The sequence below is a fragment of the Rhinatrema bivittatum genome, chromosome 7, assembly GCF_901001135.1.
Source record: "Rhinatrema bivittatum chromosome 7, aRhiBiv1.1, whole genome shotgun sequence".
Classification (NCBI taxonomy): domain Eukaryota; kingdom Metazoa; phylum Chordata; class Amphibia; order Gymnophiona; family Rhinatrematidae; genus Rhinatrema; species Rhinatrema bivittatum.
In genome coordinates, this window is record NC_042621.1 from 271137619 (window position 1) to 271164638 (window position 27020).

The 27020-nt window shown below is 41.7% G+C and overlaps 1 protein-coding gene across 3 annotated transcripts; it reads right to left on the reverse strand.

Annotated features, from left to right (window-relative positions):
* On the reverse strand, positions 1-26767 carry TLX1 (T cell leukemia homeobox 1). Of its 3 annotated transcripts, none has more exons than XM_029610236.1 (3): positions 26125-26766; positions 22756-22957; positions 1-298 (listed from the first exon to the last, which is right to left on the reverse strand). In XM_029610236.1, exons 1-3 carry the CDS (start codon positions 26588-26590, stop codon positions 76-78), a joined length of 891 nt encoding a protein of 296 aa, XP_029466096.1. In that variant the 5' UTR covers positions 26591-26766; the 3' UTR covers positions 1-75. The 3 variants fall into 3 exon arrangements, with proteins under 3 accessions (XP_029466096.1, XP_029466095.1, XP_029466098.1); XM_029610235.1 differs by having other exon boundaries at positions 22756-22993; XM_029610238.1 differs by having other exon boundaries at positions 69-147; positions 22756-22993; positions 26125-26767.
* Between the last annotated feature and the right edge of the window lie 253 nt (positions 26768-27020).

The following is a 27020-nucleotide window of genomic DNA, read 5'->3' on the forward strand; positions in this document are numbered from 1 at the left end:
GGGGGGGGGGGGGGTGTATTTCAGAGTTCTCGCGCTCTCTCGTGGCCTCTGGTGACGTTCGCTGCAGCTCCGCCTCTATTCGCACGCGGAAGCTACCGAGGTGACGCTGGTGATTTTGCTGGTGTCGTCGGACCAGGGCTGGAGGTTCTGCAGGGCGAAGAGGGAAGAATTGTGAATGCATATGGGGTCTGCCTGCAGGGGCTGGTTTATAGATTTCTGGAAAGCTTCCTGTTGGAGCTGCATAAGGATCCTGTTGGCTTGTTGCCTCTCTGCTTCCCTCTCTTCTGCAGTTTGTCGCCTTAATAAAATAAAATGAAATAGAAACAGAAAGAAGGCTTATGGCTGTGAGGTTTCATACACCTGGTTTTGCTTGCGGGGTGAGATACTTGAATCTCGAAATGATGCAAATGACATGTCCTCTACCTCTCTTCTACAGTACCTTGGTTTTACCGCTTATTTGTACTTCCAGGGTGCGTTAGTGTACCGAGGAAGTTACAGACCGGAAGAGTACAAGTCTGTTTCGGATATTAAGGTACCACTTCCAAAGTACAAAACTGACCTTTGATACAAGACAACACTTTTTTTTTCTTTTCTTCGCTATATCCGTGAAATAATTGATCTAAATCTTTCCCTGTATTTATGGGGAACGTACAAACTGCATAAAAATAAAAAAGTGACTTTACCCATACAATTAGCATTTCGGATATGTTGAAAATGTGTTTGTGCCTGTCATATAATCAGACTTAAATCATGAAAAGAACCCATCAAAGATAACACTCCATTTTTATCTTAAACTAATATATCTAATTTATGGTCATGTTTCTTTTGACTCGAGCTGTTTTGTTTTCTATTCTATTTGAAAAGCAAAACTCACCACTGAAAAGGGCAAATTTGTTGGTGAAGCACAGTACTCAAAAGCTGTTTAGAAATGTTCTAGCAAATTCTGTCTGCTGTGCGAGGTTTGTTGGATTCTCTGTAAACAAATAAGCAACTGGGGATATGGGTGGGGAACAGGAAGGGGAGCCATGGGTGGGGGATCATTTATAAAATCAGCAGGAAATTTGCTCAGTATAGTGGTCATGTATTCCGAGCTTCTCACTTTACAGGAAGGGTAAAAAATAATGCTATGTAGCGCAATTATTCCTCAAAATACAGAGTTAGGTGGAATGCAAATGCTAGAAATAATGCCAGGATTGGCCTCAGCCCTGCAGATCGGAAATTGGTGGGGAAACCCATGTTTTCCCTCCATTCTATCTGCAGGCTGAGACCAATCCTGGCACTATTCATAGTTCTGGCATCCCACCTAGCGCTGTAGTTTAAGCAGCAATTATGCTACTCCAAATACAAATAGAGAGGTTCCAATAAAAGCAAAAGTAGCCCAATTGCCTATGAGTAAAGAACAGATTGAGTTAAAAGATTCAGAATTATCCCTGTTAACTGCTCAGAAAGTTGAATATACAAATAAAAACATACCTTGAAATGTCTGTATGCTAATGCCAGAAGTATAAATGGTAAGATGAAAGACTTAGAATGTATAGCACTGAATGAAGCGGTAGACATTATTGGCATCCCAGAGATCTAGTGGAAGGAGGATAACCAATGGGACACTGCTGTACCAGGATACAAATTATATCACAATGATAGGGTACATCAACTTGGTGGGGGTGTGGTACTTTATGTTAGGGATGGGATAGAATCCAACAAAATAAAGATCTTGCAGGAGATGAAACTAAATGCAGAGTCAAACCTTTATGGGTGGAAATTTCAAGTGTGATAGAGAAGAGTATAGCAGTGGGGGTATGCCACCATCCATCTGGCCAAAATGATGGATGATGAAAGGCTAACAGAAATTAGGGAAGCTAACAAATTTGGTTGCACAGGGAGGTAAAGTTTCTAGTTGAAATAAATGACCACTTCATTGAACAGCTGGTATGGGAACCAATCAGTAGAAGAATCATTTTAGACTTAATTCTTAGTAGAATGTAGGATTTGGTGTATGTGGTAATGGTAGTGGGGCCACTTGGCAACAATGATCATAACGTGATCAAATTTGATGTAATGGGAGGAAGGACATTATATAGTAACATAGTAATAATGGCAGAAAAAGACCTAATAGCCCATCCACTCTGCCCAGCAAGTTTCTTATGGTAGTAACTGCCGCTCTGTGCAGGTTACCCTCATGTTTTTGTTCAGGTTAGTAACTGCTGTTCTGTACCAGTTACACCACAAGCCTTATATTAAGGATAGTACTGACATTAAGCAGATCTATTGCTCTAGCATTTACTGTTCAAAAGGGAGCCTGATAAAACAAGTTAAATAGTTTAAAAAAAAAACCCTTAAAAAGGTGCAGATGCAAAGGTTGAGTTAATATTAAGAATTAACATTGTTTAAAATACCATATTGGAAGCCCAGACCAAACATATTCCACACACGCATTAAATAAAGGTGGAAAACGACTGCCGGCATGGTTAAAAGATGAGGTGAAAAAGGCTATGTTAGCCAAAAGAACTTCTTTCAAAAACTGAAAAAAGGATCCATCTGAAGAAAACAGAAAATAGCATAAACATTGGCAAGTTAAATGTAAAACATTGATAAGACAGGCAAAAAGAGAACTTGAAAAGAAGCTGGCTATAGAGGCAAAAGCTCATAATAAAAACATTTTGAAATATATCCGAAGCAGGAATCTGTAAGGGAGTCAGTTGGACTGTTAGATGATCAAGGGTTTTAAAGGGGCACTTAAGGAAGATAAGGCCATAGCGAAAAGACTAACAGGCCGATGCAGAATTGGCACATGTTCAACAGCTGCTCATGAACGGCCCTTAACATGCATGAATCCACCTCTCCTGGGTGCCCGATTTAATATTTAAATCGGATGCTGCTGTAAAAAGGAGGCACTATGGGAAACTGCACACCCCTAGCACCTCCTCAGCAGCGGGCACCCTGGAGAGGTGGCTGTCAGCCAGTTAGGGAAATGGACACTCAATTTTATGAACGTCCATTTTCCTAACCTATGCACAACCATGGGTTAGAAAAATGGATGCTCATTAATTGAGCGTCCCTTTTCCTAAATGGACTGCCGGCACACTTTTTTTTTTTTAAGTCAGAGGAACCGAAAAAAGGAACAGAAAAGCAGTATTTTCTGCTTTCCTGTTATTTTTTTTGGGCTCCTCAAGAATTAACACCTACTCCCGGGCAGGCATTTATTTTTGCATGTTAAAATGTGCACGTCCGGTGCACTTTTTTTTTTAATTGGGGGAGAATAGCTAATAGACTCATCACTATGCATTTGCATGTAATGAGTGCTATTACCTTTGCGGGGTTTGGATGCACGTTTTGGATGCACTAATCCCCTTATAGCATATGGGGTTGTGGATGCACGTCTAACCACGGGTTAAACAGTGTGTTCGGCTGAGTGCAAAAATCACTGAAAATATAGAACGACATGGTTAATGGGACACAGCCAACATGGATTTATACAAGAGAAGTCTTGTCTCACTGATATTATGCAGTATTCTTTCAAAAGGGTTAATATACATGTGGATATTGGTGAGCTGGTGAATATAGTGTATTTTGATTTTCAGAAGGCATTCAACAAAGTCCCCCATGAGAGACTGCTAAGAAAGTTTAAAAGTCATGGGATTGGATGCAATGTCGTATTGTGAATTGCAAACTCATTCAAAGATAGGAAACAGACAGTAGGATTAATGGTCAGTTTTCTCAGTGGAGAAAGACTAACAGTGGAGGGCTTAAAGGATCTGTAGTGGGACTGGTGCTTTTTTAATATATTTATAAATGAGCTGGAAAATGGAACAATGAGTGAGGTGATCACATTGAAGTTGATACAAAATTATTTGGAGTTGTTAACTTTCAAGCAGATTGTGAGAATTGCAGGATGACTTTGCAAGATTGGGAGGCTGGGCATCCAAATGGCAGATGAAATTTAATGTGGACAAGTGCAAAGTGATGCACATAGGAAAAAGTAACCCACACTGTAGATATATGATTTTAGATTCAATATTAGGAGTTATCATCCAGAAAGAAGGTCTGGGTGTCATTCTGGTCAATACTTTGAAATCCTCAGCTCAGTGTGCAGTGGTGGTCAATAAAGCAAACAGAATGTTAGTTATTATTAAGAAAGGAATGGAGAATAAAACGAAAAATGTCATAATACCTCTGTATTTCTTCATGGTGAGGCTGCACCTACAGTATTGTGTACAATTCTGGTTGCTACATCTCAAAAAAGATATAGTTGAACTGGAAAAGATACAGAGAACAGTGACCAGAATGATAAAGGGGGATGGAATGGCTTTCCTTTGAAGAAAGGCTAAAGAAGTTAGGGTTGTTCAGCTTGAAGAAGAGACAACTGAGGGGGGACATGATTAGAGCTTTAGAAAAACATGAGTGAAATAGAATGGGTAAATGTAAATTAGTTATTTACTCTTTCAAAAAATACAAAAACTAGGGGACACTACATGAAGTTAGTAAATAGCACATTTAAAACAAATTGGAGAACATAATTTTTTACTCAAAGCACAATTAAGCTCTGTAATTCATTACTGGAGGATGTGGTAAAAGTAGTTAGCATAAGTAGGTTTAAAAAATTTTTGGACAAACTCCTGGAGGAGAAGTTCATAGAATGTTATTATCCAGGTAGACTAAGGGAAAGCCATCTCTGGGCATTAGCAGTATGGGATAATTCTTCTGTTTGGAATTTTCCAGGTACTTGTGACCTGGATTGGTCACTGTTGGAATCAGGATACTGGGCTTGATGGACTCTTGGTCTGACCTAGTATGACAATTCTTATGTTCTTATGTTTACTTGTGGCTTCCATTAAATACTATTTTATTCCCAGTGTTGGGCTGTAAATCTTGTTTGTGTAGATGCTCTGTTAATGCACTTTACAATACCCTTGCACATAAGATAAGAAAGATAGGAAATGCTGTGTTCTAATTTTAGGACTGGGCTAGAGCCATTTATGACAGAGGCAGGGTGAGGCAGCCACTTCAGGTGGCAGAATTTTGAGGGGCAAAAAAATGTCTCTCTCAGAAAACCACTGTAACATCTGCCTCATACTGCCTGCCCCTGCTGCAGTTGCCTCATCTCAGACTGGCAGTGGCAGAAGAACGGAGAGAGGCTGGGGGCTGCTGCTGGAGCTCAGGCCAGTGGCTGAAGGATGGAGAGAGGCTGGGGGCTGCTGCCAGAACCAGTTCAGCGGTGGCTGAACACTGGAGAGAGGCTGGAGGCTGCCACTGGAGCCCAGGCCAGCAGCCACTGAAGAAAGAGAAGAGGTCCCACTTGAGAGAGAGGCAGCTTGTGTGTGTGCACTTGTGTGAGAGGCAGCTTGTGTTTATGTGAGTTTGAAAGGCAGCTTGTGTGTATGTGCATGTGTGTGAGGCAGTTTGCTTGTGTGTGTGTGTGTGTTTGGGTGAGAGGCAGCTTGTGTGTATGTGAGTTTGAGATGCAACTTGTGTGAGTGTGATTTTGAGAGGCAGCTTGTATGTATGTGCGTGTGTCTAAGGCAGCTTGCTTGTGTGTGTGTGTGCTTGGGTGAAAGGCAGCTTGTGTGTGTATATGAGTCTGAGAGGCAGCTTGTGTGTATTTGCATGTGTGTGAGGCAGCTTGCTTGTGTGTGTGTGTGTGTGTGTGTGTGCGAGAGAGAGAGAGGCAGCTTGCTTGTGTGAGAGAGGCAGCTTCTGTATGTGTTTTTACACCATGTTAATCCATGACAATCTCACGATGACTGTAGATGTAGTGTTCTTGGATTTTCAGAAGGCGTTTGACAAAGTTCCTCACGAGAGGCTTCTAGGAAAAGTAAAAAGTCATGGGATAGGTGGCGATGTCCTTTCGTGGATTACAAACTGGCTAAAAGATAAGAAACAGAGAGTAGGATTAAATGGACAATTTTCTCAGTGGAAGGGAGTGGGCAGTGGAGTGCCTCAGGGATCTGTATTGGGACCCTTTTCAATATATTTATAAATGATCTGGAAAGAAATACGACGAGTGAGGTAATCAAATTTGCAGATGATACAAAATTGTTCAGAGTAGTTAAATCACAAGCAGATTGTGATAAATTGCAGGAAGACCTTGTGAGACAGGAAAATTGGGCATTGAAATGGCAGATGAAATTTAATGTGGATAAGTGCAAGGTGATGCATATAGGGAAAAATAACCCATGCTATAGTTACACAATGTTAGGTTCCATATTAGGTGCTACCACCCAAGAAAGAGATCTAGGTGTCATAGTGGATAACACATTGAAATTGTCAGTTCAGTGTGCTGCAGCAGTCAAAAAAGCAAACAGAATGTTGGGAATTATTAGAAAGGGAATGGTGAATAAAACGGAAAATATCATAATGCCTCTGTATCGCTCCATGGTGAGACCGCACCTTGAATACTGTGTACAATTCTGGTCGCCGCATCTCAAAAAAGATATAATTGCGATGGAGAAGGTACAGAGAAGGGCTACCAAAATGATAAGGGGAATGGAACAGCTCCCCTATGAGGAAAGACTAAAGAGGTTAGGACTTTTCAGCTTGGAGAAGAGACAGCTTAGGGGGGATATGATGGAGGTGTTTAAAATCATGAGAGGTCTAGAACAGGTAGATGTGAATCGGTTATTTACTCTTTCGGATAATAGAAAGACTAGGGGGCACTCCATGAAGTTAGCATGGGGCACATTTAAAACTAATCGGAGAAAGTTCTTTTTTACTCAACGCACAATAAAGCTCTGGAATTTGTTGCCAGAGGATGTGGTTAGTGAAGTTAGTGTAGCTGTGTTTAAAAAAGGATTGGATAAGTTCTTGGAGGAGAAGTCCATTACCTGCTATTAAGTTCACTTTGGGGTAGATTTTCAAAAAACGCGAATAGGCGTACTTTTGCTGGCGCATCAGGCGCAAGCAAAAGTACGCTGGATTTTAGTAGATACGCGCGGAGCCGCGCGTATCCACTAAAATCCTGGATCGGCGCGCGCAAGGCTATGAATTCTGTATAGCCGGCACACGCCGAGCCGCGCTGCCTACCCCCGTTCCCTCCAAGGCCGCTCCGAAATCGGAGCGGCCTTGGAGGGAATCCTCTAACGCCCTCCCCTCATCTTCCCCTCCCTTCCTCTATCTAACCCACCCGCCCGGCCCTGTCTACACCCCCCCCCCTTACCTTTCTCCGGGGATTTACGCCTCCCGGAGGGAGAAGTAAATCCCCGCGCGCCAGCAGGCCTCTTGCGCGCCGGGCCGCGACCTGGGGGCGGGTACGGAGGGCGCGGCCACGCCCCCGGACCGCCCCGGGCCGTAGCCACGCCCCGTACCCCGCCCCCAAAACGCTGCCGACACGCCCCCGAAACGCCGCGACGACCGGGGCCCGCCCCCGACACGCCCCCCTCAGAGAACCCCGGGACTTACGCGAGTCCCGGGGCTCTGCGCGCGCCGGTAGGCCTATGTAAAATAGGCTCACCGGCGCGCAGGGCCCTGCTCGCCTAAATCCGCCCGGTTTTGGGCGGATTTAGGCGAGCAGGGCTCTGAAAATCCGCCCCTTAGAGAATAGCCACTGCCATTAGCAATGGTAACATGGGATAGACTTAGTTTTTGGGTTCTTGCCAGGTTCTTATGGCCTGGATTGGCCACTGTTGGAAACAGGATGCTGGGCTTGATGGACCCTTGGTCTGATCCAGTATGGCATGTTCTTATGTTCTTATGTTTTTATACAGAGTCTGGCACGTTGCATTTTCTAGTTTAGTTTTTGTCTGCACACTTCTTTTTATTCTTTATGGTCTCTTTATTCTGTATTTGATTAGGGTCTGCCTGTGTTCTGCATGTGTGACTGAGGTGAGGTTTTTTGTTAGTGTGTAGTTTCTTTGTAGGGATCTATAGCAGCCTGGTTTGTTCTATTTTCCTAATAGGAGGGGTATTGGTATTTTTGGTTTTGCAGTGTTGCCTTTTCATAAATACGCTTGTTACTATTTAAGCACTGGTAGTTAGTGATGCTTTCATATGGGAGGTTCACTATTTTGTAATTTAGTTAACTCATGTCTTTCTGAGGGCCAAACCTACACCCAACACATATTATAATAAGCCTAATAAAATATGAGTTCCAATTGTCGTGTACTTTATTTTGCAGAGTTTTCTGATTGATACCACAGTAGTGCATGCAAATATAATATACATGTTGTGATATTTTTGTCCATTTTCATGTAAATCCTTAATATAAATGCATAATTTAACTGTGTGTGGAGAGGTTGGGGCTGGGGGTATATGTGTGTGCAAGGCTGTAAGGTTTGCTTAAGTTGCCTTGCTTCAGTCTAGCTTTGACTGCACTGGCTCCATGTAGGAATGCAGGATTCCATCTGGAGCTGTGTTGCTTTGGGCCAGGCTCTCCCTAGCCTCACTCTTGGCCAGGATTTAATTTTCTTTTCTTTTTCTTAAGCCCTGGAGGGAACTGGCAGCATGGATCACTTCTGCTTCCCCCTTCCCTGGAGTAGGTTGGTAGAGCAGAGCCCAGGGAACCATAAAAGCAGCATTCAGTGTAGCACACAGTTAATATAAATATTCTGGGGTGGATCCCTGACAAGTGGAGGCAAACTACTATCACAGAAAGGGAGGAGCCAGCCAGAAAAAAGTCTGGTGCAGTGTTAGTAAGGCTTCTCTCAGAGGTGACTGAGCTTTGAGAGGGGAAGATGGCTATGGAATCAGTGAGTCTCCAGGAGAGAGAGGGGTGCTGAGAAGGAGTGAGACTGGGAAAGAGAGTAGGCTGAGGAAAGGCTGGCAACAAGCACGAAATTTTATATAATGATGTGGAAGTGCTGGGGTTGGGGGCACTTTTTGAGTGAGCACGTGAGCAGCAGCACAACAGCAAATCTCTTTGTGTGTGTGAGTGAGCTGGCAATGTGGTTGTCTCATTAATTGGCAATTGGTTCAATATTTGAAAGGTTGGCAAGCAAAATGAACTCCAGACCAGGATATATATGAGAGATGTAACCAAACTTGTAGAGGGCCCAACAAATTGCGTGGATAGAAGGGGGACTGCAGTGCAGTTTGCCCACCGCTGGTCTAAGGGGTGCTATAGTCATTTAGAAAAATATGAAATTTGTTGGAGATTTTTTGTCTCAGTTCTGCCAGGCCCCTGGTCACCTCTCAAGGTTCAATAATATGGTTTTTGCACATGTTGAAATATGTGCTGCACAGAAAGCACACAAGTGAGCCACAGATATCCTGTGGGCTGGTTCTGAAAAATATCCCCCAGGCTGATATTTTCCTGCAATCTGCCCCTGCTCACACTCATATCTGGGAACTCTCCGGATTTGGCCCAGAGACTCCAGAATTCTGAACGAATTGCTGGGTCTCTAGGCCAACACCTGAAAACTGCGGGTGCCCTGCTACAGAAGGCCAGAAGAGAAAGGGCCTGGAGCAGCACATGCTCGAAGAAAGAGGAGCATCAGCACCTGTGCCCCCGGAAGAAACCATGAAACCCAGTGCTGCGCGACAAGAAAGATGAGCAGGAGCATCGCCCTCCGCGGGAAACAAGAAACTGAAGGTGCAAGAGGAAGAGCAACTGTGTTGGGCCGCACGCCAAAAATAAAACAAGGGCAGAGCGGGCCAACACTACTGGAGGAGGAGGAGGAAATGGAACGCATGTCCTGCAGGCCTGGGGAAAGAGGAGGCTCCTGTGGCTAATGAGAATCGAGGTGAGAAGAGACAATGAGAGTGAGTGTGTGTATGGAAGAGAGAGAGAAGTGAATGAATGTATATGTGTGTATGGAAGAGAGAGAGAAATGAATGAGTATATGTGTGTATGGAAGAGGGAAAGAAGTGAATGAGTGTATATGTGTGCATGGAAGAGGGAGAGAAGTGAATGAGTGTGTATGTGTGTATGGAAGAGGGAAAGAAGTGAATGAGTGTATATGTGTTTATGGAAGAGGGAAAGAAGTGAATGAGTGTATATGTGTGTATGGAAGAGGGAGAGAAGTGAATGAGTGTCTATGTGTGTATGGAAGAGGGAGAGAAGTGAATGAGTGTCTATGTGTGTATGGAAGAGAGAGAAGTGAATGAGTGTCTATGTGTGTATGGAAGAGAGAAGTGAATGAGTGCATATGTGTGTATGGAAGAGAGAGAAGTGAATGAGTGCATATGTGTGTATGGAAGAGAGAGAAGTGAATGAGTGTCTATGTGTGTATGGAAGAGAGAAGTGAATGAGTGCATATGTGTGTATGCATGTATGGGGGTGTGTGTGTGGAAAAGGGAGGGGGGGGTGGAGTGCCATATCATCCCTAGCCTCAGGCAGCAGATTGCCTTAAGCTGCCCCTGATTTATCATAATTACCTCCAGGACACAGATAAATGCTGCCCCCCGTGTATAGGGAGCAGCAGAGCAGTGTTATCATTTTTTCCTGAACGTTTGTTTGCAGCAGGCAGGTTGCAGCAATGTAAGGTTTGGTCTGAGGCACTGTTCTGCCAAAAAAGAGAAAAAACTGACTTTAATCCTAGAGTATAATGTCTGCTGAAGAAGGAGCAGACTATGGGGCGCGTGGGAGAAAGAAAAAAAAAAAAGGAAAATATAGGGCCATAGCTAAAGGATATTTCCCGTGTTGTATCTATGGGAACAATGCTGAGGATCTGATTCACTCTGAAGGCTTTTCTCCCATTGTTTATCAATGGTAAAAGATCTTGATAACAACCCTTTAGTGATATTGAGATCACCATTCCCTCCACCCCACCAAAAAAAACAAAAACCCTACAGATCTTCTCACCAGACTTTGCAAGAGCACAGACGTTTGAACCCCAGCCTGATGGGAAGGCCAGGCGATAGGGATATGCAGCACCAGCTTTAAAACTCGGTGAGAAGGTTTGCTCTCCCTTCTTCTGGGTTTGCTCTCTCATCCTACTAATGGTACAGTTGGTAGTTTATTTATTGACTTAAAGAGTCATACACTGCCTGACCACAGGTCTAGGCAGCCAACAAATAAAAGCTACGTAAAAAAAAAAAATAATGCATACAAACATGGAGACTCAGTGGATCAACTTAAACTACAACACCAGAATACAATAAAAATAAAAAACAAAAATATCTTTAGCTCAGTAAAAGCCTGCTCAAAGAAAATGTCCTTTTAACATTTTTCTGAAGGTCTTAGTACATTGCAGGGCCTCAGGGAGTGAGTTCCAGAGAACGGGAGCTTTTCCATCGAAAAGGCCCATTCCCAGGTTTCGGCCAGTCGGGCACGATGAACCAGAGGACCATCCAATAAATTCTTATGGGATGAACTTAAGGACCATTCAGGGTTACAGATGTGCTTAGGGATCGGCTGGAGCAGTGGCGTACCCAGAATTGATTTTTTGGGTGGGCACAAGGTTAACATAGGTGGGCACAAGGCATGCAGGTCTACTAGTTGTTTTCTTACTGATAAATAATGCCATATACTGCACCCTAGAATGGCTTTCTAAGTAGTTTGCAACAGCCATTATGTGTCATGTATGAAACTTTAAAATAATTTACTTCAATTATTTCAAGTATAGAAAACAATCAAATCCAATCATATAATAAAACAAAAATTAATGTATTCTTTCATGAACCATCTTTGCAGAAACCCAGAAATCTTCATAAATACAATAAAATATAATTAATCATCAGAACAGGTGCAGCGCAAAGCTAGGGCAATTCACATTACAAGTAGCATGAAAAAAAAAATTCAAATTCTGGTGTAATCTCAGCAAAAAATAACCCTCCACTGCTATTTTGTGAAGTAACAAACTCTTGCAAAGAAAGAGGCATCTGGAACCTTGCCAAACAATCACAGCACTGACTCTCAGGATTCAAACAGCAACCTTATGAAAAAGCAGCAATGCAAACACTACACCAGGCCCTAGAACATTAATACATCACCTACAGGAATAACAGAACAGGCTGGACTACTACTACAGAGAAACTATATGCTAGAAATACTCATTTCTGTCACAAACAGGCAAAACTGAGACCGACCCTTACCTAATATAGAAATAAGAGACTATAAATTAGAAACAGAAACATGCAGATAAAGCCAAAATAGAAAGCCTGAGAAACTAAAATGTCTGAACAGTGGAATACTTAAGAAAGAGCAAAATACAAAAATATAAGAATGCACATTCCCAAAGATGACATATTTAAATTGCTAACATCTCTCTCTCTCTCTATATATATATATATATTTATTTTTTTTTTACCTTTGTTGTCTGATCTTTGTATTTTTCTAATCAGTTGGTCCTGGTCTCTCTTTCCCATTTTTTCCCTTGTCGCTCATTTCCTAATTCCTCTTCAGTGTCTTTTCTACTACTGTCTTCTTCCCTTCCACACACACACACACACACATATATACATAAATGCTTTCTCTCACAGACTCCCTCACACACTCAGGCTCTCACTCTCATATGCTCTCCTCCCCCCCCCCCCCCCAGCTCACATTCTCTGCAGACACACATACAAGCTCTCACTTTCTCACCCCTCCCCAGGCTTATATTCTTATGCACACACAGACGCACATCCAGGCACCCATTCTCATCCACACACACAAACCCATTCTCCCCCACACATACACACATTTAAGGTCCCATTCTCACCCACACATACACACTTTCAAGCACCCATTCTTACCCACATATTCAAGCTTCCATTCTCACCCACACACACAAACCCTGGCTCCCATTCTCACCCATATATATACACATTCAAGCTTCCATCCTCACCCACATATTCAAGCTTCCATTCTCACCCACACACACAAACCCAGGCTCCCATTCTCACCCATATATACACACATTCAAGCTTCCAACCTCACCCACATATTCAAGCTTCCAACCTCACCCACATATTCAAGCTTCCATCCTCACCCACATATTCAAGCTTCCATTATCACCCACACACATTCAAGACTCCATTCTCACTCCCATACACACCCAGGGTCCGATTTTCACCCACACACACACAAGGCTCCCATTCTCATCCTCACATACACATTCAAGCCTGTGCACAGTTTCCGCTTCCTCCCCCCAGAGCAGGAAGATCAGCTGGCCTCTCCTGCTGCCACTGGCCTCCTGCTATCTTCGGGCCGTATGGCCGACCGATCTTCCTGTTGGGGGGGGGGGGGAGGAGAGCGGAAGCGCCGCGCACAGTTTCCGCTTCCTCCCCCCAGAGCAGGAAGATCAGCTGGCCTCTCCTGCTGCCACTGGCCTCCTGCTATCTTCGGGCCGTATGGCCGACCGATCTTCCTGTTGGGGGGGGGGGGGGGAGGAGAGCGGAAGCGCCGCGCACAGTTTCCGCTTCCTCCCCCCAGAGCAGGAAGATCAGCTGGCCTCTCCTGCTATCTTCGGGCCGTATGGCCGACCGATCTTCCTGCTGGGGGGGGGGGAGCGGAAGCTGTGCGCGGCGCTTCCGCTCTCCTCCCCCCCCCCCCAACAGGAAGATCTGTCGGCCATACGGCCCGAAGATAGCAGGAGGCCAGTGGCAGCAGGAGAGGCCAGCTGATCTTCCTGCTCTGGGGGGAGGAAGCGGAAACTGTGCACGGCGCTTCCGCTCTCCTCCCCCCCCCCCCCCAACAGGAAGATCGGTCGGCCATATGGTTGTAGGACCGCTTCGCCACGTGTGCCGTGATGGCGCGCCAGGCATGGGTTCTCCTCTTCACTGTCGCGGGGATGGGATCCCGCGACAGCCTTGCAGTTCTGGTGTCAGTTGGGTGGGCCTGGGTCTAAATTGGGTGGGCAGCTGCCCACCCAGGCCCACCCGTGGCTACGCCACTGGGCTGGAGGCAGGACGATACTGGGGTTTAAATATCAGACCTAGTGGCAGTAGTGAGGAATTTCCTTGCTGTATCCTCAGGCATGGGAGAGGCTGGCTAGGCCTCTTCAGACCCAAAGAGGTGGCCCTCCCCGGAATAGGGGGTTATGTTGGTTGCAGATGGTGGAGAATGACAGCCACTGGCCAGCCAGCCAGTGGGGTTGGGGATCTCCAGAAGACAGACATTTGTCATTTACATGGAACTGGGATGACAGGAATCTCCCCTAATGGCTGACCGGGCTGGCTGGCTAGAAGGTGCAATCGCAGGCATTTTCCCACTGAGCTGATTGCATGGGCTGGGAGGAAAATGGCTGCCCAATGTGTTAATAAAACCAGGATTGTTTCTGCTTAGACATAGACAAAGCTGGTTTAGGTGGGTTTCTCTATTTGTTGTAAACATGTTAAAGTTTAATTCTGTTCTATTATGTTCTTACATGCCACCTTTTTATCCCCTAACAGGGAACCCAAAGTGGTTTAAAGCTTAGTAGCAATAACAATAATACAGCTAAACCTCTGCATATGCCACTATCCAGCTTTACACTAAAACTTGTCTATTTTTGTTTGACCTGATGAAGGGAGTTGGGAGGGATTGTGCTACAGTGAAGACTGGACCATGCTGCCACTGTTCAGCAATGAATTTTCACTCTTTCAGACCTCCTCCAGCCACCAGCCCCCCGCCCATTTGGTATGTGCCTGCCCTCGTGCATACAAGTTTGCCTCTGGTTTTGAATGGAGGAATCCGAGTTGCTCCTGAGAGCCATTCCTTCAGGAAATACCAAACAGAAGAGCCAAGTCACACAGTTCCAGAAGCAGTGCAAGTGTCTGCAGCCACCCTAGGCAGTGATGATGAAATGGCATCACATGATCTCAAGCTCTCTCCTCCCTGCACCAATCCGAACCCCCCCCCCCCCACCCCACCCCCCCAATATGCACACCAGGAACCTCCCAAGCTCTGTTCACGCACCACCACCACCACCTTTCCCAGCTCCATGCCCCTCCACTCTCCTTTCAAAAATGCCGCCCTCAGATCTGACTACGGGGCCCCGCCCACTTCCGGTGCCTTAGGCCACCGCCTGGCCTGCCTAATGCTCCTGCCCACCCTGTCTAGGAGGGAGATTTTAGGCTAGTCCTACTTTTCTGTTCACACCCCCACACACCCCACACCCCCCCCCCCCCCCACATACACACACACACTAATGCATATGGACACCTACAGCACCCACTTTCTATTCACTTACGGGCCGATTCAGTAAAGTCCGCGGGAGAGCGGGCAAACGCCTGCTCACCTGTGCGTGCAATTCAGCATTTAAATGAGGCCCAGCGGTAGAAACAGGCAAAAGGAGCGACGGCTGTCAGCAGGTTTGACAGCCAACGCTCAATTTTGCCGGCGTCGGTTCTCGAGCCCGCTGACAGCCACGGACTCGGAAACCGGACCCCAGTAAAATTGAGCGTCCGGTTTTCGATCACAGCCGCAGGCCGATTTCAAAATTTTTTTTTATTTTTTTTTTACCCTTCAGGACCTCTGACTTAATATCGCTTTACTTTCCTGGTGCAGGCAGAAATTAGCGCCTACCTTTTGGTAGGCGCTAATTTCTGAAAGCAAAATGTGCGGCTTGGCTGCACATTTTGTTTTCTGAATCCCACGGGAATACCTAATAGTGCCCTCAACATGCATTTGCATGTTGAGGGCACTATTAGGTTCGGCGTAGAATCAGGGTAGAATCAGACCAGAAATACCACCATGCAATGCATTGGGATGCAAGTTCTAAACTAAGACTGGCCAAATATTCTTCCTTCTGGAGCAGCTTGGCCTGAACCTCTTTTGCATGCTATTATTCTGCTGTTTTTAATGTCTGCATCTCTATTTGCATATGAAAATCCTGGTGCGGTTGAAAAGGAGATAGTGAAGTGACTATTTAGGGATCCTATTTAAATGAGTCCATCTTTGAAGTGCTAATTGCCCAATTAGTGCTTTGTAAATTGCCTCGCATTAGTAGCGCTAGCGCTATGGTTATAGGACTCGTGCTAATAAGTTATAAATGAACACAGAGCTGGATTAAGACATAGGGAACACAGGCAACTGCCCAGGACAGCAGGATTTGAAGGCACCAAATATCCAGACCAAAAAAGCAGCCTGCTTCCTCTTGCTTCAATACCAAGTGCTGGCACAAAAGGTCAGGCATTACGGCACTCTGCCAATAGACACCAAAATCTTAAAACCGGCTCTGAATGAGCAACATAAAAAAGAGTCACCTTAAACAGTAAGACTGAAGAAATTAGGGGAATTTGAAAAATGTGACACGCAGGGTTAAAAAAAAGGGGAAAGAAATGTGAGCAGCTATTATAGGAGAGATAGAGAAAAGGGATTGCAGTGAGGAGTAGACAGGTTAATGTGTCATGTAGTTGGGGGTGGGGATGAAGACAGAGAGAGCGAGAAGGAGAGAGAGAGAGAGAACTGTGCTGGGGTTCCCCTCCCAGGATGAGAGAAGAGAAAGAATGATCCGGGGATCCCCTTTTTGGATCATCGGAGGAGAGAGTGAGTGCTGGGATGGGTAACACTGACGCCGGGTCATTGAGGAAACAAATTAGCCAGGGCTGAAATGAAAAATGAAAAAAAGAAAAATCACTCCTGCAATATTTTCTGGGTTTTTCATTTGCACACTGCAATTTCTGGATGAAAAATTCTTCAGATTTTTTCATTTATTCGGGTACTGATTGAAATGGAATTTCTACATCACAAGAATTAATAAAAAAAAAATGTATATTTTGAGATAAGATCATTGTAAACTTACTAAACTATGATGTAGATATCTATTATTATTATATATCTCAAAATCTTAAGTTTGAATAATCGTTTATGCCTTGTCCCTCAATACTTGAAATAAGCCTTTATTTATAATTATATATATCACATACCATATCTGCATAACCATTAACCATAACTATTAGCGGGTCTGAATTTTCTGCAGGAAAAAAAGTTTTAGGTATCTAAATCTAATTCTTTTCCTGTTGCGTCTGCACACAAGAATAAATTGTAACTATAATACCGGCAATAGGATTTATAATCTACTGTGCAGGACTATGCATTCCACCTGGGACTGTAATGACACCAGCAATCAAGAACAATGATTTATTAATTATATAAGAAATCTGGGGTGAAAACAAAAACCTTGGTTAAACATTTTTCCTGATTCTTGTACAATTAAAAAAAACCCAACCTAATTCATAATGAGATTATAACATACCACTATTGGAAAACACAAGGTTGATTAATTAAAGGTAAGTTACAGTAATATTTATGTTATTACTTATTTTTATAAGAAAAAAATGCCAGGAGATTTGTGTCTCTATCAACTTTCTTTTTATTTGTCTTTATGAAAATGCATAAGTAAGACGTTATCGACAAAGCGTGTTATATCTAACACAAAACTTTGTTTTAACTTAAATATTGATCAAGCGCATTCTCACTTAGTGAAAATTAATAACTTATTAGGCCGCTTCCTTACATATCCCCATTAATGTTTACAATGTTTACCAGTCACACAAATGCATTCAATTTCTTAATTATTTCTTGCCATTTGGAAACAAAACTAGAAATGTTTGTGGGAAAACTAATTAATTTATTTATTTATAAAATTTTATATACCGTCATATAGTTTATTTTCCAAAAATGAACATACCAACACGACTAAACCTATTTTTGTACTATACAAATGCGTTGCAGGTTGAGATCAACTAGGCTTACAATATATAACGTTCCTCCACCACAAATTCACTGTTTATGCATATTTAATATTGTTTGACATTCAAAGGGACACTTAATCTGGTCACCGGTGTAATTAATGTTAATATGTTAATTTTAGTCTGGCATATTATTCCTAATTAGCACCATATCAGTGCACCAATTATTTGCAGAACAATCTAAATTTATATATATAATTTATAAGGTATATATATATATATATATATATATATATATATATATATAAAGTTCTGTTACATTTAAGTCGTTGATTACTAACAATTGCAAAAAATATGTTAATTGCAACTATACAACACCTGAAAAAGGATTTTCAAGTTTCTTATGCTGTAATTATTTCTATTTTTGAAAGGTATAAACAAGCTACTGTAAGATTAGCTTATTTATTACATAGAAACATGACGGCACAAAAAGACCATATGACCCATCCAGCCTGCCCATCCGTCCAATTAATTGAGCATCACTTAATTGAAATCCCCTATATTTATCCCATGCTTCCTGAATTTTTAGTGTGAATTCTATGTAATTGTATTCTATTTTACACAGACATTTCTATGCTTGTTTTGATCTATTTGAACATAGAACATGCTCATCCTTATATCAACAAAATCTAACAAGCCATCTCTTATTCAGTCGGAGCTCTTTTTGAAATGCATTAAGGGGCCTGTTAAAGACTGGGCTTTCAGTAGCACGAATGTACAGTAAAAAAAAAAAATGCAAGTAAGCATCTCATAGCAGGTCAAAGGGGGTCTCTCATATCGTTGGAAAATGAGGCTGTAAAATATTTTAAGATATTCATTGCAGAATAAGAGGTTTTAAAAAATTATAATATAATGTATTTCTTACATTTAATCATATTTCCAACCCTTCTCGAAAGTGTCCTAATGCACAGAATCCTTGTGACAGATTATTTTAATATGTCATTAAATATCCCTAAATAAGAATGTATTGATTTCATTCCTTGGTGTAATTTCTGTTTTGAATTCAATTGAGCTGTGATTGACTTTACACAAATATATTTCTTTATTACTGTCTTGAAAAGTATCCTTTTAATAGAAATTCACTTTTTTAAAATCAAACAATGCACAGTAATAAACTGCAAATATACATCCTGTGATGGCCCCTCATCTGTCTCTCTCTGGATATATTTAGTAAGCCCTATGTGCATTGATTTTTTTTTTTTATTAACAAGTAATAAATGCACTAAATGTCATAAATATATGTATGTATGTATGCACACACACACACACACATACACATACCACTTAGGAACCTACTGATTTGCTTCTTTATCTATTCCCCCTTATTGCTGAAATGTTTAATATTGTTTACTGGTCACACAAAATGCCTTCAGTATAGATACTGAGAAAAAGACAGACCCCCATACTTCCCACTATATGTAGTAGACTTCAGCTATTATATTGTAACCTTATTTCAATATTCATACAGATATATAATTATATATATATATATATATATATATATATATATATATATATATATATATATATATATATATATATATATATATATATATATATATTGGGAAATGGCTATAATGGCTATAATATATATTGGCGTGAGAATTATAGCATATGTTAGCATATGTTAGCAGGGGTATATGCAATAACCCCCATTCCGATATGTATATAGTCATTCCCCAATATTTTCAGTTACCATTGGTCCAGTATATACAATGACCCCTACCCACTGTTTGTATTAACTTTTAGCACGAAAAATCATGTATTCCAGTACAACAGGCAGAGTGCTTTTTATTAATATTGCAAATTTCTGCCAGGCACTTTTATGTATTAGATATTAAAATTAATTCTATATATATTAGCCTTTAAAAATAAATTATAAAAGCCGACTTTGAAAACTATCAAAATGTTTTAAGTAACTAAACCAGGTCTTAGTGCAATGTATTGCTGTCAGCCCCCGTGTAGCCTTTAGATCAGAGCAGTCCTTACACATTTGCCTCTAGATTTTTTTTATTTCGTTCTAAATAAGTTAATTACGTTTATATCCTGATTCTGTTCTGCGGTTCGGTTTTGTGAATAACGGAGCATATTCTTCAAATGCTAAACCCTAAGGTGCTTCTTGAGGGACGGGGGGGGGGGGGGGGGGGGGGACGGGGACGGACCCAAATATAACACATATTTTCTAGGCTCGGTACCTGGAAATTTATTGTGACAATAATGTTCGGAAGAACGATTTTACTTAACAAGCTCGTCTTCCATAGTGCTCAGAGTGACACTATGTTATAATGCTGGATATGGCACCGCTGGCTGGCATGTGACACCCTCACGTCTGATCCCTGCTGTTAGTCATTCCAGCTGTACCTGAAACCAAATATTTCCTATTGCCCTTAGCATGCAGTTACTTCATAGTGTTTTTGTCAGAGGGTGGTTTATTTTCAGGTAAATGGGCTCAAATGGCATTCATTGTATGGTAGTGACCCATTGCAACAGATAAAAAGAAGGACCGTAAGTGTGTTTATTAACATGTGCAAACGTTTGTGTATGTTTATCTGTGCACAGGGGGGCGTAGATAAGGTCGGGGGACCCTATTTCCTTGAAACCCTGGATGAAAAGAGAGTTGTGCACGGTTCTAGCAAATTGAATTGAAGTTACTGTTTTCAGATTTTAAATGTGCTGAAGTGAAACGAAACCGTAATGAAAATGTATCTCCTTAGCAACCTATTATTATTAGTAGTATCATCATTATTACTATTATTATCATTATCTCTATGGCTATCTTTTAGATTTGTATTTCTTTTTTTTTTGTCTGTAATATATTAATTAACCGGATTATTTTTCTCTCGACTCCTTTATATGCAATCAGATGCACGTGTAAATCGCTGTGATTTCTCTCGTGGGAAACTGGTTCTTTTCTCTTTTTAAACCCAATAAGTAAGAAAATTGTCAGACGGTGAATGAAAAATCACACGTGTCTCTTAGGCATGGGCTTAAAACCCCGATCTTCGCTTGTAGTCATTCGCAAGGATATTCTGAAATCCTAGGGCCTAATCACTGATACAGTAAATATTTGGGGAATGACATGCGCCGAGTAGTCATCACTCTTCTTGAACAGTATTGACCCGCGGATACAGTAGGGTCTCATCGTACAGTAGGACTGAAATGCTAACAGCTGCGTTTGATATGTTAGGAAATAGTATTTCAAACCCCTTTTCAATAAACTGAAGGAGTCTTGGTCTTTCTGAGATAAATGTCAATGCCTCAATCAAGAGATAAACTACAGGGAGCCCGCATATCAAATAGATGTAAAAGCAACCAATGTCTTTTAATTATAAAGAGGATTTGTTGTAGGCCTACTCGGCTCAGCTCAGGTATGAGAATTATTAGAGCTCCCCCTTCCCTGTACAGCTCAGAGATGGTGGAAAGAGATTTGCTATAAAGCTGGGCCTGCTGCATGTTCCCTTTCCAGCCTCTGCACCTGAGCCCCCACCCGAAAAAAAAAAATAACATTTATAACTGTGAGCTTCAGTGACCAACTTTAGGGATTTGTACTTTAACTGTACCCCATGTAGGTATAGATTAACCCACATGAAAATTGTATTTTGAATTCGAAAGCACGCGCTGATGATGATGATGATTATACACATCTGACTCCTTTCCACTAAGCTCAATTAGAAAGATTAATGCGACTACCTGGCTTTTACATAGAAACATAGAAATGACGGCAGAAGAAGACCAAACGGCCCATCCAGTCTGCCCAGCAAGCTTCACACACTTTTTCTCTCATACTTATCTGTTTCTCTTAGCTCTTGGTTCTATTTCCTTTCCACCCCCACCATTAATGAGGAAAGCAGTGATGGAGCTGCATCCAAGTGAATATCTAGCTGATAAGTTAGGGGTAGTAGGGGTAGTAACCGCCGCAATAAGCAAGCTACACCCATGCTTATTTGTTTTACTCAGACTATGTTATACAGCCCTTATTGGTTGTTTATTTTCCAGATGAGCATTTATTTGAGGGGGGGTATTTGAACTCCTCAGGTGTTTTTAGGCAGTGCGCACGGATCACTCCGCAAGAATTTGAGCTGCATTCACGTGCTCTAAACCCGCAAGGAATCGTACAAACGAGACCTCCCTCCAAGGAGCTCTCCAGTCCAAGGAAGGGGCTTTCCAATGCTTGGACAACGGCAAGAGCACGTTTTTTATTTTAACGGTTTATGTTTGAAAAGGCGTTACTACAGGGTGCCGCTGAGGCCCTTTGATTACAGTGTTTTAAGACAGTGAATCTTCCCAAGGATCCCAAATTCAGTTCCATTAAGATCAAGCAGCGATCCTTGCTGCTCGGGTTATTTTAGAGGTCCTTACAGGCCACACTATCTCAATATCTCTTTTGTGAAAGTAGACAATTTTATTATATGGGGGAGGGAGGGAGATTAACTTTACAGATCTGCTGTTGCAAATGATCCGTTTTGTACTCTTTTTTTGCAATATGCTTTGTTTGTCCTTTTAAAAGCTTAAATGCTATTTGCGCGTCCACACACACACACACACACACAAACAAACACACACACACACACACACAAACAAACACACACACACACACTCACACACACACACACACACACACACACACACATATATATATATACACACACGGTTTGATTATATTTCTGTTTTGGCGGCTGGGTTGATCACTCTTCGGACTCCAAACCAGTTCAATGAACGTACACGGGAACTTTTGTATATTGGTTGTGTTGGTTACGTCCTCTTTTAATTGCTAGGTTTAAGCATGCTATTTTCATCTACTGACTCCTTTTTTTTTTTGTAACCGAAAAGCGACCTTATCCCATGGTAAATTTCGGCTGCTTCGTGGTCACATTGAATTTTGAAATAATAAATACGCCATTGCAGATGGATTTTTCAAACACGAGACTGTTTGAAAAACAAGTGTATGAGTAAATTAATCTTAAAATTGGCATTAAAAAAATAAAATTATGTTAATTGAAAGCAAGTACCTTATTATTTCGTATAGAATGGATAGCATAGGTAATGGTATGTCACAATATTTCCCCTTTTTTCACAGAGAAATTACATATTGGGCACAGGACAGGGTATCTACAGGGATAGATACAAAATATTTGATTTGAAAAGCCTCAACTGTTCAAATGCTGGGCCTGCCCCCCCCCCTATTGTATGATACAGACATCCTCATGCACAGACAAATCCTCTCACCTCCACTTCGTTCTCCTGTTCTGAAACCAGGTTTTGACCTGGGCATCTGTCATTTTGAGCGCCTTGGCTAGGGCCGCCCTCTCTGCCGATGCCAGGTACTTCTGCCGGTGGAACCTCTTCTCTAGCTCGCAGATCTGCAGCCTAGTGAAGGAAGTCCTCGGTTTCTTCTTCTTGGGAGGCGTCCGGTTCTGGTAGGGGTGACCTATACGGCGTGTTACAGTGAAGGGTGAGAGGGCCACTGGATTGGGGAGACAGACGGCAAAAGCAAGCGGCAAAATCAGCAGAATTCACAAAAGCAGAGCAGAGACAGAGCTGCAGAGGTTGCTAAGCGGGCCTCGCGCACGCCTACACACACGCTCTCTCTCTCTCTCTCTCCCTCTCACACACACACACACTCTCACTCACACGCGTGCACACACACACACACATACTCATATACTCACACTTCCAGTAATATGTGCCTCGGCCTGTGCCACAACTAATATGGACATGCACCAAGCACCCGCTGGTGCTCCCAGGGATTGTAAAATTGTCCCACAGAATAAAATGGAGTATTGTCTCCGAAGGAAAGTCCTGATTGTCGCCAGTTGGAGCTAAGGGCTGCTTTCCAAAACTGCTAGCTAATATTTTGCCAGTTTTATCCTAAATTAATTCCCATTTAACAAAAACAATCAGGAATTAAGGATACAGGTTAAAGCGAATTTATCAGTGCACAAACCACAACACGTGAATCCTCCAACAAAGACTGAACTGCATTTTAGTAATATAAATTATAGGGATTATTATTATTATCATTATTATTAATGATGATCAGCACCATAATTCAGTTTTGACTTGCTAAAGAGAGAACTGAAAGCGCATCAGGCCGGGGCACATATTAGTTATGCAAGGGTCTCATTTTTATTTGAATTATCCTTAATATGACAAATCTGATTAGCGCCACAAGTCTCCAAACAACTTTCTGATAAATAAAAAAAAAAAAAAGAGAGGACTAATTGCTTCACTTATTGGAACATATTTGTAGGTCATTTTCATTCCAATTCAAGGCTTCCATTCTTCAGGAATAAACTCAGACTGTATGATAAACAACCCACGCTGAAAGATTTTTTTCTATAAAGCCGTGCTGTAAAATCTAACTAAAATGTCCTTTTTTCTTAAAAAGTTGTTTATAAAATAACAATGGAAGAGGTCTGTGGAAAGATAGAGTTGTAACAGGGTATTTAAAAAGCAATCAAAATGGATAAAATCAATAATTTTGTTCTCTAATATCTATATGTGTGTATGTAACTAAATAAATAAATAAATATACATTGTATATAAAGGTGAGAAAAACTATACATATATTTATAGTGAATAATTCTATATGTCTATCTCTATCTTTATTATATATATGCATAATGATATATATATATCTTGCACAAGCCAGGTACTTAAAATGAATGTGACTGCATAAGAGTTGCAATGGTAAGGTTATTGGATATACACCTTTACCTTTGTATGAGTTTCATCGCATTGCGTTCATTACAAGAAAGGTGATCAGTCAGGTTTAATAAACTAAATAAACTATCATTATCTATCTATTTCGTCAATATCCTGGGTTGATAATAAAATACTATTTTCGGATTTACATTTTGTTCTGACTGCGAGAGCCTGTGCTTGCTCATAGACAGCAGGGCCTCAAACACAGGCCCCGGAAGACTGAGGATTGCGAGTTGATTTATTTACGCTTCCGAAAGAACTGTAGCTCAGTCGAGAGATAAGGCGAGCACTAAACGTAAACAGGCCATTATTAAATATGTCCTACTTTTTTATGATGTTCTAAAAGGGCACAGCCTGGTTTGGTCGATTTCAATGTGTGCTAAAAATATATCATAACTCAAGTCACCCTGGCAAAGTTTCAACTGTAATTCAAAACTTTGCATTACCTAAGTGGATATAATACAGTTAATTTTAGAAGAGCATGCATGTAGATTAACTGTTCTCAACTTAAAAGTTGAACTTACATTTCAAAATGAAAGTTTCCACCTATTGTTCTTTCCCGCCTGTCAGTTCTTTTTCATTAAATATTACGCTTATTATTACCTCGGCTTTCTGAGAGTACAAAGAGCAAATATTTAAATAATGTACTAGAAGGGAGGGAGCAATATAAATAGTAGAGATGAATTGCATCATTGTTTTATTTTTTTTTAATTTTTATAGGAGTGAATATTGATATATTTATCACCTGCTCATCGCAAGTTGTAATTGATTAATGTTATATTTGAATATTAGTAAAAAATAATTGAACACAAAGTATTAAACAACCCAGCTGCAGATCTTTCCCATTAATGTGTACAGCATTTCAGTTTTGTGAAACAATACAATATAAAGTTAAACTGCCTGTGACACATTTTCAAACCTACTTGTAAATTTGGTTTTCTACCGAATTCTTTGTTGTTGCTGTTGGTGTCCTTAGCGAGAAAAGATTAAAAAACAAAACAAAACAACAACACTAAATTCTTTTTAACATGGCCTACAGTTAAATATAAGTATCAATTACAATCCATATATGGAATAAATCATTTGATATCAATATATCAAATAGTGCAAGCACATATATAATCGCACTCTCATACTGGACGAGTTTATTGTATTTAAAATGCAACATCCCCTAGCTGGAAGGGATAAACAAAACAATTCTCAGGGAGCACTTAAACCTTTGAAAATATTGATCGCGCTTTTTTTTTTTTTTGTTGAAGCCACACATGTATCGTCTGTTCATTATTTATAATATGGATTCGTTTCTCTATCACCCGGGAACTGCTGAAATAGATCACTTTGCCTGTGCACTGCAACTACGTGTTTACCCAAGCAAGATAATCTTTAAAGGAAGAAAACGTATTAATGAGAAACGAGACGCGCTGAATGGGCACGATGAATGCAGAGTCTTCCTCTACCTGAATTTTGTACTAAATGAAAGTTATTTGTTTAAATATAAACTGCGTGTTTGCTATGCCGGTGCAAAGTGTATAATATGCATTTTCAGAACTCTGATACTTCTCTCGATAATAACCAGGGAAGCTTGACTCCTTTTAGGGTTAGGAACGGAGAGCAACTACACGAAATGCATCCAAATAAAATAATAGCGCCTTAGTTATTTTCTACGCACTTTCTTGATAAATCCAAAAGTTTAAAAAAAATGAAGGCGAAAAATATTAAGCGTTTCCTAAGACGTTTCCAATGGAATGGATTATTTTTATTTTTATTTTTTTAAAGAATTCAAGGCTTAATTTTAGCAAGTAAAAGCAAAGAGGAAAGGAGCGGGTTTCATTACAGGGACTTTGTCGCGGCTTAATGCAGCAGCGGTGCCGGACTAGTAAAGCCACTCACCTGTGAACCTGTCCTTTGTGTACCTCCTGTTACTTTCCATCCAGGGGAAAGTCAGCCCTGTCAGATTGTTCATATTGCTCATGCCCCCCATACTGGGCACCCCGGCGGACATAGGCTGGTGGACGCTAGTGGCTAAGGGTCTGTGCGCCGGCACCCTGATCACCCCCGCCGAATTCAGGCTATTCCCATTCATGTTCATGCCCACGTTGACGTTGTAGGAGCCCGTCAGGGATGCCATGCTGCAGGCGCTGTTGTTGTATCCGCCCGCGCCGCCGTTGCCGTAGTTGCCGGTCATGGTGTTGTAGGCGCTGCTCACGATGCATCCCAAGCCGTAGTCCGAGTCCTGCAGCCTGGAGCCGGAGATCATGCAACTCCCCTGGTCCGGGATGTTCAAAATCTGATCAATTCCAAAGCTGATGGGTTCCGCGTGACTCTGGTGGATGTGATGAGCCCCTGTATGATCCATTCTTTTCCAAACCCCCCCCTTCCTTCCAAGAAATGGTGGTCCCCTAGGTGAACGTATTTTTCAGTTAAGAGATAAAAAATGTTGCGCGGTCTCGCTTCACTTGTTTCCAAAGACTTAAGAAGGCTGGAAGTGGATAAGGTAGGAGCTAAAGTAGAGTGATTTTTTTTTTTTTTTTTTTTTGCTTTTGGATCCTGCTTGTTGTTAAAACTGGGACATCAATCATGATGCCAAAGGCCTGGGTGAGATGCTAGCCTGTAGTTTTAGGCCCTGGATCTTCATTGGCTGGAGGCTGAAAGAAGCTCGGTGAATGACAGCCAGAAGAAAGGAGTTTCTCTTGCCAGCCAAGCCCAAAAACAGGAATCTGCCAGGACTCAGCCTTATAAAGTCAAGACAGCAGCAATAAAAAGCGACAGAGTTCGAGGATCGTTTA

Coding starts and splice junctions, on each gene's coding strand:
- TLX1 (XM_029610235.1), bottom strand. CDS start 26,590: ATGGATCATACAGGGGCTCATCACATCCACCAGAGTCACGCGGAACCC. Junction 22,994..26,124: donor CACAAAGGACAGGTTCACAG/GTGAGTGGCTTT, acceptor TCCCCAATCCAG/TGGCCCTCTCACCCTTCACT. Junction 299..22,755: donor AACAGGAGAACGAAGTGGAG/GTGAGAGGATTT, acceptor TATTTTATTAAG/GCGACAAACTGCAGAAGAGA.